The following is a 14,578-nucleotide window of genomic DNA, read 5'->3' as shown; positions in this document are numbered from 1 at the left end:
ATTCGGCCCCCTTGAACTTTGCGACCTTTTGCCACATTTCAGGCTTCAAACATAAAGATATAAAACTGTATTTTTTTGTGAAGAATCAACAACAAGTGGGACACAATCATGAAGTGGAACGACATTTATTGGATATTTCAAACTTTTTTAACAAATCAAAAACTGAAAAATTGGGCGTGCAAAATTATTCAGCCCCCTTAAATTAATACTTTTGCTGCGATTACAGCTGTAAGTCGCTTGGGGTATGTCTCTATCAGTTTTGCACATCGAGAGACTGACATTTTTCCCATTCCTCCTTGCAAAACAGCTCGAGCTCAGTGAGGTTGGATGGAGAGCATTTGTGAACAGCAGTTTTCAGTTCTTTCCACAGATTCTCGATTGGATTCAGGTCTGGACTTTGACTTGGCCATTCCAACACCTGGATATGTTTATTTTTTAACCATTCCATTGTAGATTTTGCTTTATGTTTTGGATCATTGTCTTGTTGGAAGACAAATCTCCGTCCCAGTCTCAGGTCTTTTGCAGACTCCATCAGGTTTTCTTCCAGAATGGTCCTGTATTTGGCTCCATCCATCTTCCCATCAATTTTAAACATCTTCCCTGTCCCTGCTGAAGAAAAGCAGGCCCAAACCATGATGCTGCCACCACCATGTTTGACAGTAGGGATGGTGTGTTCAGGGTGATGAGCTGTGTTGCTTTTACGCCAAACATAACGTTTTGCATTGTTGCCAAAAAGTTCAATTTTGGTTTCATCTGACCAGAGCACCTTCTTCCACATGTTTGGTGTGTCTCCCAGGTGGCTTGTGGCAAACTTTAAACAACACTTTTTATGGATATCTTTAAGAAATTTCTTTCTTCTTGCCACTCTTCCATAAAGGCCAGATTTGTGCAATATACGACTGATTGTTGTCCTATGGACAGAGTCTCCCACCTCAGCTGTAGATCTCTGCAGTTCATCCAGAGTGTTCATGGGCCTCTTGGCTGCATCTCTGATCAGTCTTCTCCTTGTATGAGCTGAAAGTTTAGAGGGACGGCCAGGTCTTGGTAGATTTGCAGTGGTCTGATACTCCTTCCATTTCAATATTTTCGCTTGCACAGTGCTCCTTGGGATGTTTAAAGCTTGGGAAATCTTTTTTTTCTCCAAATCCGGCTTTAAACTTCTTCACAACAGTATCTCGGACCTGCCTGGTGTGTTCCTTGTTCTTCATGATGCTCTCTGCGCTTTTAACGGACCTCTGAGACTATCACAGTGCAGGTGCATTTATACGGAGACTTGATTACACACAGGTGGATTGTATTTATCATCATTAGTCATTTAGGTCAACATTGGATCATTCAGAGATCCTCACTGAACTTCTGGAGAGAGTTTGCAGCACTGAAAGTAAAGGGGCTGAATAATTTTGCACGCCCAATTTTTCAGTTTTTGATTTGTTAATAAAGTTTGAAATATCCAATAAATGTCGTTCCACTTCATGATTGTGTCCCACTTGTTGTTGATTCTTCACAAAAAATACAGTTTTATTTCTTTATGTTTGAAGCCTGAAATGTGGCAAAAGGTCGCAAAGTTCAAGGGGGCCGAATACTTTCGCAAGGCACTGTATATATATATACATATATATATATATATATATTAATAGATTAGGAAATCCAGATCTGTGGGTTCCTAGGCTGCGCTCTACGATCCCGGACACCAAAGCTCCCCTATTGATTAGGCCTATGTTTAAGAAAATTCATTCTACCTAAGCTGCAACAACACAGTGCAATGAGGAATTTATACTTTTTATCAAGATAGTGCACAATTTTTGTCTATAGCCCTCAAACTCAACTCTGGACCACAAAGCCAGTTCCACTGCATTTTTTTATTGTTCCCCTCTAATCAGGGACTGATTTAGACCAGGGACACCTGGTGGGTGATTCCCCTCTAATCAGGGACTGATTTAGACCTGGGACACCAGGTGGGTGATTCCCCTCTAATCAGGGACTGATTTAGACCTGGGACAACAGGTGGGTGATTCTCCTCTAATCAGGGACTGATTTAGACCTGGGACACCAGGTGGGTGATTCCCCTCTAATCAAGGACTGGTTTAGACCTGGGACACCAGGTGGGTGATTCCCCCCTAATCAGGGACTGATTTAGACCTGGGACACCAGGTGGGTGATTCCCCTCTAATCAGGGACTGATTTAGACCTGGGACACCTGGTGGGTGATTCCCCTCTAATCAAGGACTGGTTTAGACCTGGGACACCTGGTGGGTGATTCTCCTCTAATCAGGGACTGATTTAGACCTGGGACACCAGGTGGGTGATTCCCCTCTAATCAGGGACTGATTTAGACCTGGGACACCAGGTGGGTGATTCTCCTCTAATCAGGGACTGGTTTAGACCTGGGACACCAGGTGGGTGATTCTCCTCTAATCAGGGACTGATTTAGACCTGGGACACCAGGTGGGTGATTCCCCTCTAATCGGGGACTGATTTAGACCTGGGACACCAGGTGGGTGATTCTCCTCTAATCAGGGACTGATTTAGACCTGGGACACCAGGTGGGTGATTCCCCTCTAATCAGGGACTGATTTAGACCTGGGACAACAGGTGGGTGATTCCCATCTAACCAGGGACTGATTTCGACCTTGGACACCAGGTGGGTGATTCTCCTCTAATCAGGGACTGATTTAGACCAGGGACACCAGGTGGGTGATTCTCCTCTAATCAGGGACTGATTTAGACCAGGGACACCAGGTGGGTGATTCCCCTCTAATCGGGGACTGATTTAGACCTGGGACACCAGGTGGGTGATTCTCCTCTAATCAGGGACTGATTTAGACCTGGGACACCAGGTAGTTGCAGTTCGTTATCAGGTAGAACAGAAAACCAGCAGGCTCCCGACCTGGTAGTGTAACGTTGCATACCCCTGGTCTATAGGCTGTAAACTGCAGATATGTAGGCCAATTTGAATAACGTTTATATTTTTGTCTTTAAAATTAGAGCTAGTGTAATAGATAAGTCATTTTAAGCTTCTCAGCTGATCTGTAAAATTTCCCTTGGCCTGCATAAAATGTATTACTAAACTGGTAGGCCAAGGGCTACTGAAGCTTATCTAATAGCTACAGTATAACAGTGATGGGCAACTCCAGTCCTCAAGGCCTGATTGGTGTCACCCCCCCCCCACCCCCCCCCCCCCCAGCCTTATAGCTAACACACCCAATGAAACTAATTGCATTCTAAACTGAAGACCATGATTAGATTAATATTGGAGTCTGGTGTGTTAGCTGAGGCAAAAGTGTGATTCTTAGTCAGGTCCCCGAGAACTGGAGTTGCTCATGCTTGAGTTATAAGAACATACCTGATTCATAAACTTGATTAAACCGTATAAAAAATATATATATGTAAAAAAAAATAGCCTACTAATTTTTTCAGAACATGTTTATTTTTTGGGGAGGGTGGGGGTAGGGGGGGGGGGGGGGGGGGGGGGGTGGAGCATTCAAACATTGTTACAAAAAAGAAAAGTGTTGAAATCACACACACACACACACACACACACACACACACACACACACACATATACACACACACACACACACACCACTCCCCGGTCACATTGTTATTCATAAATACAACCATAAATACTCATTCGTAAAAGTTACACGTTGAATATCAAGTTTAAACCTTGGTGCTGAAGTCGTCCGTACACTCGCAGGTGACATTATCTAACATCCGCGTCATTCACGTCAGAGCCCCTAAGGGTGTGAATTCGGCGTTTCTCCCTAGATTACATTGCATTGCATAGCTTGGATTGATAAACATGTGAGAAATGTGCCTTTTATATATATAAAAAAAGAAGTGCATTTAGTTATTTATATTTGAGGTGTGTGATAAAACCAAGCCCACAGCTGTGTAGTTTATATCCGGGCCCATATTCAGAATGCCTCTTTGGGTAGGGTGGCTGATCTAGGATCAGGTCTTATCTGTCCATGTAATCTTATTCATTCTGATCTAGGATCAGGTCTTCCCTGTCCGTGTAGTCTTATTCATTCTGATCTAGGATCAGGTCTTCCCTGTTCATGTAGTCTTATTCATTCTGATCTAGGATCAGGTCTTCCCTGTCCATGTAGTCTTATTCATTCTGATCTAGGATCAGGTCTTATCTGTCCATGTAGTCTTACTCAGTATGATCTAAAATACTAAACTGATCCTAGATCAACACTCCCAACTTTGAGGCTTTATGACTTTGGGCATAATAGGGATTTTTTATTTTATTTTTATCCAATATTTAACTAAGCAAGTCAAATTCTTATTTACAATGAAAGCCTACCAGAGAACAGTGGGTTAACTGCCTTGTTCAGGGGGAGAACGACAGATTTCTTAACCTTGTCAGCTCGGGGATGTCGATCAAGTAACCTTTCGGTTACCTGCCCAACACTCTAACCAGTAGGCTACCTGCCGCCTCATCAGAGCTCTGTCTGGTGGATAAAGGAATGTCCTAATCCAATAGGGTCAAAATGGTTCATAACTAACTGCCAGGCCTACTGGTGATTGGTCAATAATGAGGACTGATAAATACAGAACAGAACAAATCCCATTGGCAGATATCCTTGATAACCACAACCAGAACAAATCCCATTGGCAGATATCCTTGATAACCACAACCAGAACAAATCCCATTGGCAGATATCCTTGATAACCACAACCAGAACAAATCCCATTGGCAGATATCCTTGATAACCACAACCAGAACAAATCCCATTGGCAGATATCCTTGATAACTAGCTATAGGACCCAGGTACAGTGAGTTATATCATAGAATACTCTCAGGTTCAGGATGCATCCCAAATGGCACCCTATTCCCTATATAGTGCTCTACTTTATACCAGAGCCCTATGGCACCCTATTCCTTATAATAGTGCACTACTTTAGACCAGAGCCCTATGGCACCCTATTCCCTATTATAGTGCACTACTTTAGACCAGGGCCCTATGGCACCCTATTCCCTATATAGTGCACTACTTTAGACCAGAGCCCATAGGGAATAGGCTGCAATTTGGGAAGCTGTCCAGACAAAGTAAATGCTGTTGTTGTCTGAGATTAAAGAGCGTGTTGTTATGGTGCAACACTACTAAGATTCAGTCGTTGTTTGCTTTGTCTTGACAAGACAAAAGACATGGACCCCCTCGCACCGCCAACACAAATAAATACTGGAGAACAGCAAACAGTACGTAGGACAAATCTGGGTGTGAAAAAAGGATTGTACATGTTCACAGCTCTATAGTGGGTACGGTGTAAATGTCTGGAAAGAAGTAACGTTGTGCGTCACTAATGGTAACCTATTCCCTAGTGTCTCTAATAGTAACCTATTCCCTAGTGTCTCTAATAGTAACCTATTCCCTAGTGTCTCTAATAGTAACCTATTCCCTAGTGTCTCCAGTGGTAACCTATTCCCTAGTGTCTCTAATGGTAACCTATTCCCTAGTGTCTCTAATGGTAACCTATTCCCTAGTGTCTCTAATAGTAACCTATTCCCTAGTGTCTCTAATAGTAACCTATTCCCTAGTGTCTCTAATAGTAACCTATTCCCTAGTGTCTCTAATAGTAACCTATTCCCTAGTGTCTCCAGTGGTAACCTATTCCCTAGTGTCTCTAATGGTAACCTATTCCCTAGTGTCTCTAATGGTAACCTATTCCCTAGTGTCTCCAGTGGTAACCTATTCCCTAGTGTCTCCAATGGTAACCTATTCCCTAGTGTCTCTAATGGTAACCTATTCCCTAGTGTCTCTAATGGTAACCTATTCCCTAGTGTCTCTAATGGTAACCTATTCCCTAGTGTCTCTAATGGTAACCTATTCCCTAGTGTCTCTAATGGTAACCTATTCCCTAGTGTCTCCAATGGTAACCTATTCCCTAGTGTCTCCAATGGTAACCTATTCCCTAGTGTCTCCAATGGTAACCTATTCCCTAGTGTCTCCAATGGTAACCTATTCCCTAGTGTCTCCAATGGTAACCTATTCCCTAGTGTCTCCAATGGTAACCTATTCCCTAGTGTCTCCAATGGTAACCTATTCCCTAGTGTCTCCAATGGTAACCTATTCCCTAGTGTCTCCAATGGTAACCTATTCCCTAGTGTCTCCAGTGGTAACCTATTCCCTAGTGTCCTAATGGTAACCTATTCCCTAGTGTCTCCAGTGGTAACCTATTCCCTAGTGTCTCTAATAGTAACCTATTCCCTAGTGTCTCTAGTGGTAACCTATTCCCTAGTGTCTCTAATGGTAACCTATTCCCTAGTGTCTCTAATGGTAACCTATTCCCTAGTGTCTCTAATGGTAACCTATTCCCTAGTGTCTCTAGTGGTAACCTATTCCCTAGTGTCTCCAGTGGTAACCTATTCCCTAGTGTCTCTAATGGTAACCTATTCCCTAGTGTCTCCAGTGGTAACCTATTCCCTAGTGTCTCCAGTGGTAACCTATTCCCTAGTGTCTCTAATGGTAACCTATTCCCTAGTGTCTCCAATGGTAACCTATTCCCTAGTGTCTCTAATGGTAACCTATTCCCTAGTGTCTCTAATGGTAACCTATTCCCTAGTGTCTCCAGTGGTAACCTATTCCCTAGTGTCTCTAATGGTAACCTATTCCCTAGTGTCTCTAATGGTAACCTATTCCCTAGTGTCTCCAGTGGTAACCTATTTCCTAGTGTCTCTAATGGTAACCTATTTCCTAGTGTCTCCAATGGTAACCTATTCCCTAGTGTCTCCAGTGGTAACCTATTCCCTAGTGTCTCTAATGGTAACCTATTCCCTAGTGTCTCTAATGGTAACCTATTCCCTAGTGTCTCCAGTGGTAACCTATTCCCTAGTGTCTCTAATGGTAACCTATTCCCTAGTGTCTCTAATGGTAACCTATTCCCTAGTGTCTCCAGTGGTAACCTATTTCCTAGTGTCTCTAATGGTAACCTATTTCCTAGTGTCTCCAATGGTAACCTATTCCCTATGTAATGCAGACATGGTAAAGACAAGTAGTGAATCTCTTCAGGTGCAGATGTAAAAAGTGATGGAATACTGTTTTTGTGTATAAGGACAATACTCCTGTGTTCCAGCCAGCTGTTCACCAAGTCAGTCTTGAGAAAATCTCACATGTCGCCTGCATGTCACATCCCTCAGCTGAATATCAAAACAAGTACAAATTCCACATTTGTGGCTTTAAGAAATGTGTCTCTCTTGACTTATCCAGTGTTCACTTCACAGCATTACTTTTTCTGAACATCCATCAGTGTATTTTGAACAACATGAAAATGAAAACGGACACAGGCAGTGAAATAAAATGCAAAGTCCTGAACATGACTCCCACAGTAGTAAATGAAGCGAAGACGTAAACTCTTCCAAGACACAGTAAATATTCTACAGATACATCTCTATTACAAATTAGAAACTGGGTGGTTCTAACCCTGAATGCTGATTGGCTGACAGCCGTGCTATAGCCACAGGCATGACAAAACATACCTTTTTACTGCTCTAATTACGTTGGTAACCAGTTTATAATAGCAATAAGGCACCTTTCGGGGGGGGGGGGGGGGGGGGGGGGGTCTTGTGATATATGCCCAATATACCACGGCTAAGGGTTGTGTCGTTCTTAAAGAACAGCCGTTAACCGTGGTATATTGGCCACATACCACCCTCCCTTGTGCCTTATTGCAGTTATAAACAACCCAGCAGCAACATGCCATCTATATATATTGTTGCCCTTCTATGAAATGTGTGCTCTATTGAACAAGGCGTCCCCATTGGTTGAGACAATAGTTATCTGTTGTATGAGAGGACCCCATTGGCCAATAAACGTTGAATGAGAGTTCCCCAGCCATGAGTCAAGACACTAGCCATTTATTGTATGAGAACTCACCATTGGTGGAGACACTAGCTGTCTGTTGAAGGGGAGCTCCCATTGGTCAAGACACTAAATATATGTTGAAGGACAGCTCCCATTGGTCAAGACACTAAATATCTGTTGAAGGACAGCTCCCATTGGTCAAGACACTAAATATCTGTTGATGGAGAGATCCCATTGGTCAATACACTAGATATCTGTTGAAGGACAGCTCCCATTGGTCAAGACACTAAATATCTGTTGATGGAGAGATCCCATTGGTCAATACACTAGATATCTGTTGAAGGAGAGCTTCCATTGGTCAAGACACTAGATATCTGTTGAAGGAGGGCTCCCATTGGCCAAGACACTAGATAGCTGTTGAAGGAGCTCCCCCATTGGTCAAGACACTATATAGTTGTTGAAGGATAGCTCCCATTGGTCAACACTCTAGCTATATGTTGAAGGAGAGCTCCAACTGGTCAATACTCTAGCTATCTGTTGAAGGAGATCTCCCATTGGTCAAAACACTAAATATCTGTTGAAAGAGAGCTCCCATTGGTCAATACACTAGATAGCTGTTTAAGGAGAGCCCCCATTGTTCAATACTCCAGCTATATGTTGAAGGAGACCTCCCATTGGTCAAGACACTAAATAGCTGCTGAAGGATAGCTCCCATTGGTCAAGACTCTAGATAGCTTTTGATAGAGAGCCCCCATTGGCCAAGACACTAGATATCTTTGAAGGAGAGCCCCCATTGGTCAAGACACTAGATAGCTGTTGAAGGAAAGCCCCCATTGGTCAAGACTCTAGCTATATGTTGGTGGTGAGCTCCCATTGGTCAAGACACTAGATAGCTTTTGATAGAGAGCCCCCATTGGTCAAGACACTAGATATCTGTTGAAGGAGAGCCCCCATTGGTCAAGACTCTAGCTATATGTTGGTGGTGAGCTCCCATTGGTCAAGACACTAGATAGCTGTTGAAGGAGAGCTCCCATTGGTCAAGACACTAGATAGCTTTTGATAGAGAGTCCCCATTGGCTAAGACACTAGACATCTGTTGAAGGAGAGCCCCCATTGGTCAAGACACTAGATAGCTGTTGAAGGAAAGCCCCCATTGGTCAAGACACTAGATATCTGTTGAAGGATAGCTCCCATTGGTCAAGACACTAGATAGCTGTTGAATGAGGGCTCCCATTGGTCAAGACACAAGGTCGCTGTTGAAGGAGCTCTCCCATTGGTCAAGACACTAGATAGCTGTTTAAGGAGCGCCCCAATTGGTCAAGACACTAGATAGCTGTTTAAGGAGAGCCGCCATTGGTCAAGACACTAGATAGCTGTTTAAGGAGAACCCCCATTGGTCTATGTTTAGCTGCTTGAGGCACTTGCAACACAACAGCTAAGGAACAGGAAAACCATGACATTTATCAAAAGGAGGAGCTGTCTTTAAAACCACAAAACTGATTGCAGCACAGCTTTTATTTTATAGCTAGGTGTTTTAAATGGGAGAGTTTAAATATACAAGGATGAAGCTTTTCAATCACTTGACTTACATCCACGAGATGGAGCTTTTAAAAAAATACTCCAGTAACAGTGTAGAAAAATCACGGGGGGGAAAAAACCACATTACAAAAGCCCAAATACTCCTTAATACTCTGTCCATTTCTTTTTTCAATCCGTCCATCTCTCTTAGACCTCTGAGCTGTTGCTGCAGTCGTCCATCCTCGCCACCATCATCCCTTCCGTGCTCGCCGACCCCCACACCCTCTCTTTCCTCTCCTCCTTCTGTCTGTACCGGACCACCAGGACGAGGATGATGATGAGGAGGAAGGTAAGCAGCATTCCCACCAACCCCCCCACCACCGTCGGCAACCCCTCGTCCCCCTCCCCCCTGCTCAGCTCCCTTGGTTCCAGACGGTCGGCGTACAGCTCCACCCGCCCCGCTGCCCTCCTCTTGGTACGGTCCAGGGCGATGTGCATGATGTTGGTGCCGCGGTTGTTGTCTGCTCCAATGTCATCGGCCACGTCGGGGACCGCCGCTCCGACCAATCCACTGGCTGACCACCTCACACGGTGACCTTGACCTTTGACCCCGGGGGTAATGGAGAGGTCGTTGCCCGTGGCGACCAGGGAGTGGTGGTACTCGAGGCTCCTCTTGCCAATGCCGTGGTTGTCGTTGTCTTTGGGGCGGATGGTGTAGATGGTGTGGATGAACCACTCACGACCCGCAGCCACCTGGGACAGGAGGTTAGAGGTTAGAGGTTAGAGATTAGAGTGTGTTGTCTGCACACCTGGGTTCAAATTAATGTGTTTTTGATTATTTGTTATATAAATGATAATTTTCTGTGTATTTGAAGAAATCTATCTTGGTACACAACATACTGTAACTATCTGGTCTACACCATACAGAGGGGCAAAAAAACTATTTAGTCAGCCACCAATTGTGTAAGTTCTCCCACTTAAAAAGATGAGAGAGGCCTGTAATTTTCATCTTAGGTACACTTCAACTATGACAGACAAAATGAGAAAAAAAAAATCCAGAAAATCACATTGTAGGATTTTTAATGAATTTATTTGTAAATTATGGTGGAAAATAAGTATTTGGTCACCTACAAACAAGCAAGATCTCTGGCTCTCACAGACCTGTAACTTCTTCTTTAAGAGGCTCCTCTGTCCTCCACTCATTATCTGTTTTAATGGCACCTGTTTGAACTTGTTATCAGTATAAAAGACACCTGTCCACAACCTCAAACAGTAACACTCCAAACTCCACTATGGCCAAGACCAAAGAGCTATCAAAGGACACCAGAAACAAAATTGTAGACCTGCACCATGCTGGGAAGACTGAATCTGCAATAGGTAAGCAGCTTGGTTTGAAGAAATCAACTGTGGGAGCAATTATTATGAAATGGAAGACATACAAGACCACTGATAATCTCCCTCGATCTGGGGCTCCACACAAGATCTCACCCCGTGGGTTCAAAATGATCACAAGAACGGTGAGCAAAAATCCCAGAACCACACAGGGGGACCTAGTGAAAGACCTGCAGAGAGCTGGGACCAAAGTAACAAAGCCTACCATCAGTAACACACTACACCGCCAGGGACTCAAATCCTGCAGTGCCAGTGTCCCCCTGCTTAAGCCAGTACATGTCCAGGCCCATCTGAAGTTTGCTTGAGAGCATTTGGATGATCCAGAAGAAGATTGGGAGAATGTCATATGGTCAGATGAAACCAAAATATAACTTTTTGGTAAAAACTCAACTCGTCGTGTTTGGAGGACAAAGAATGCTGAGTTGCATCCAAAGAACACCATACCTACTATGAAAACATCATGCTTTGGGGCTGTTTTTCTGCAAAGGGACCAGGACGAGTGATCCGTGTAAAGGAAAGAATGAATGGGGCCATATATCGTGAGATTTTGAGTGAAAACCTCCTTCCATCAGCAAGGGCATTGAAGATGAAACATGGCTGGATCTTTCAGCATGACAATGATCCCAAACACACCGCCCGGGCAACGAAGGAGTGGCTTCGTAAGAAGCATTTCAAGTCCTGGAGTGTCCTAGCCAGTCTCCAGATCTCAACCCCATAGAACATCTTTGGAGGGAGTTGAAAGTCCGTGTTTCCCAGCAACAGCCCCAAAACATCACTGCTCTAGAGGAGATCTGCATGGAGGAATGGGCCAAAATACCAGCAACAGTGTGTGAAAACCTTGTGAAGACTTACAGAAAACATTTTACCTCTGTCATTGCCAACAAAGGGTATATAACAAAGTATTTAGATAAACTTTTGTTATTGACCAAATACTTATTTTCCACCATATTTGCAAATAAATTCATAAAAAATCCTACTTTTTTTCCCTAATTTTGTCTGTGATAGTTGAAGTGTACCTATGATGAAATTTACAGGCCTCTCTCATCTTTTTAAGTGGGAGAACTTCACAATTGGTGGCTGACTAAATACTTTTTTGCCCCACTGTACATATCTAGCTGTCTGGTACACAGAATAAATGAAGAGCTTCAGTTCAGTTCTTTCATCACATTCCCAGTAGGTCAGACGTTTACATACACTCAATGGTATTTGGTAGCATTTCCTTCCATTCATCCTGACAGAGCTGGTGTAACTGAGTCAGGTTTTTAGGCCTCCTTGCTCGCACACGCTTTTTCAGTTCTGCCCACAAATTTTCTATGGGATTGAGGTCAGGGCTTTGTGATGAGCATAGTACCTTGACTTTGTTTTAAGCCATTTTGCCACAAATTTGGAAGTATGCTTGGGGTCATTGTCCATTTGGAAGACCCATATGCAACCAAGCTTTAACTTCCTGACTGATGTCTTGAGATGTTGCTTCAATATATCTTCCTCATGATTCCATCTATTTTGTGAAGTGCACCAGTCCCTCCTGCAGCAAAGCACCCCCACAACATGATGCTGCCACCCCCGTGCTTCACGGTTGGAATGGTGATCTTCGGCTTGCAAGCGTCCCCCGTTTTTCCTCCATACATAATGATGGTCATTATGGCCAAACAGTTCTATTTTTGTTTCACCAGACCAGAGGACATTTCTCTAAAAAGTACAGTCTTTGTCCCCATGTGCAGTTGCAAACCATAGTCTGGCTTTTATATGGCGGTGTTGGAGCAGTGTCTTCTTCCTTGCTGAGCGGAAATTCAGGCTATGTCGATATAGGACTCGTTTTACTGTTGGATACAGATACTTTGTACCTGTTTCCTCCAGCATCTTCACAAGGTCCTTTGCTGTTGTTCTGGGATTGATTTGCACTTTTCACACCAAAGTGCGTTCATCTCTAGGTCTCCTTCCTGAGCAGTATGACGGCCACATGGTCCCATGATGTTTATGCTTGCGTACTATTGTTTGTACAGATGAACATGGTACCTTCAGGCGTTTGGAAATTGCTCCCAAGGATGAACCAGACTTGTGGATGTCTACTTTTTTTAAATCTGAGGTCTTGGCTGATTTCTTTTGATTTTCCCATGATGTCAAGCAAAGAGGCACTGAGTTCGAAGGTAGGCCTTGAAATTCATCCTCCAATTGACTCAAATTATGTCAATTAGCCTATCAGAAGCTTCTAAAGCCATGACATCATTTTCTGGAATTTTCCAAGCTGTTTAAAGGCACAGTCAACTTAGTGTATGTAAACTTCTGACACACTGGAATTGTGATACAGTGAAATAATTAGTCTGTAAACAATTGTTGGAAAAATGGCTTGTGTCATTCACAAAGTAGACGTCCTAACTGACTTGCCAAAACTATAGTTTGTTAACAAGAAATTTGTGGAGTGGTTGAAAAAATGAGTTTTAATGACTCCAACCTAAGTGTATTTAAACTTCTGACTTCAAGTGTATTCTCATTCACCCCTTTAGTTGTTGGGGAATTGTTAGATTACTTGTTAGATATTACTGCACCAGAACTAGAAGCACAAGCATTTTGCTACACTCGCATTAACATCATGTGACCAATAAAACTTGATTTGATTCGATTGGTTTCAGGAACACAGTACAGTATCGTAGAGCACAGTATACTATCGTAGAGCACAGTACAGTATACTACAGTATACTTTATTCAGGGGCAGAACGACAGATTTGTACCTTGTCAGCTCGGGGGTTTGAACTTGCAACCTTCCGGTTACTAGTCCAACGCTCTAACCACTAGGCTACCCAGTACAGTATACTATAGCAGAACACAGTACAGTATACTATAGCAGAACACAGCACAGTACACTATATTAGAGCACAGTACAGTATAGTATAGTAGAGCACAGTAAAGTATACTATAGCAGAACACAGTACAGTATACTATAGTAGAGCACAGTACAGTACACTATATTAGAGCACAGTACAGTATAGTATAGTAGAGCACAGTAAAGTATACTATAGCAGAACACAGTACAGTATAGTAGAGCTCGGTACAGTGTACTGTAGTAGAGAACAGTACAGAACAGCACATTATACTATAGTAGAGCACAGTACAGTACAGTATACTATAGTAGAACACAGTGCAGTATACTATAGTAGAACACAGTACAGTATACTATAGTAGAACACAGTGCAGGATAGTACACTACAGTACAGTATACTACAGTACACCACAGTATACTATAGTGGAACACAGTACAGTATACTACAGTACACCACAGTATACTATAGTAGAGCACAGTACAGTATACTACAGTACAGCACAGTATACTATAGTAGAACACAGTGCAGGATAGTACACTACAGTACAGTATACTACAGTACACCACAGTATACTATAGTGGAACACAGTACAGTATACTACAGTACACCACAGTATACTATAGTAGAACACAGTGCAGGATAGTACACTACAGTACAGTATACTACAGTACACCACAGTATACTATAGTAGAACACAGTACAGTATACTACAGTACACCACAGTATACTATAGTAGAACACAGTACAGTATACTACAGTACACCACAGTATACTATAGTAGAACACAGTACAGTATACTACAGTACACCACAGTATACTATAGTGGAACACAGTACAGTATACTACAGTACACCACAGTATACTATAGTAGAGCACAGTACAGTATACTACAGTACAGCACAGTATACTATAGTAGAGCACAGTACAGTATACTACAGTACAGCACAGTATACTATAGTAGAACACAGTGCAGTATACTACAGTACACCACAGTATACTATAGTAGAGCACAGTACAGTATACTACAGTACACCACAG

General features: G+C 42.9%; 1 protein-coding gene across 1 annotated transcript in view; it reads right to left on the bottom strand.

Moving 5' to 3' along the window:
* Positions 1-9,307: 9,307 nt before the first annotated feature.
* frem2a (FRAS1 related extracellular matrix 2a) overlaps positions 9,308-14,578 on the bottom strand; it is a 209,295-nt gene continuing 204,024 nt past the window's right edge. Inside the window, exon 26 of the mRNA XM_036967727.1 lies at positions 9,308-10,082. Within this exon, the coding sequence (XP_036823622.1) occupies positions 9,537-10,082 (546 nt within the window). The 3' untranslated portion in view covers positions 9,308-9,536. The remainder of the gene's footprint in view (positions 10,083-14,578) is intronic.

The sequence above is a fragment of the Oncorhynchus mykiss genome, chromosome Y (genome assembly GCF_013265735.2).
Source record: "Oncorhynchus mykiss isolate Arlee chromosome Y, USDA_OmykA_1.1, whole genome shotgun sequence".
Lineage (NCBI taxonomy): Eukaryota > Metazoa > Chordata > Actinopteri > Salmoniformes > Salmonidae > Oncorhynchus > Oncorhynchus mykiss.
This window is presented reverse-complemented; position numbering and strand designations above follow the sequence as displayed.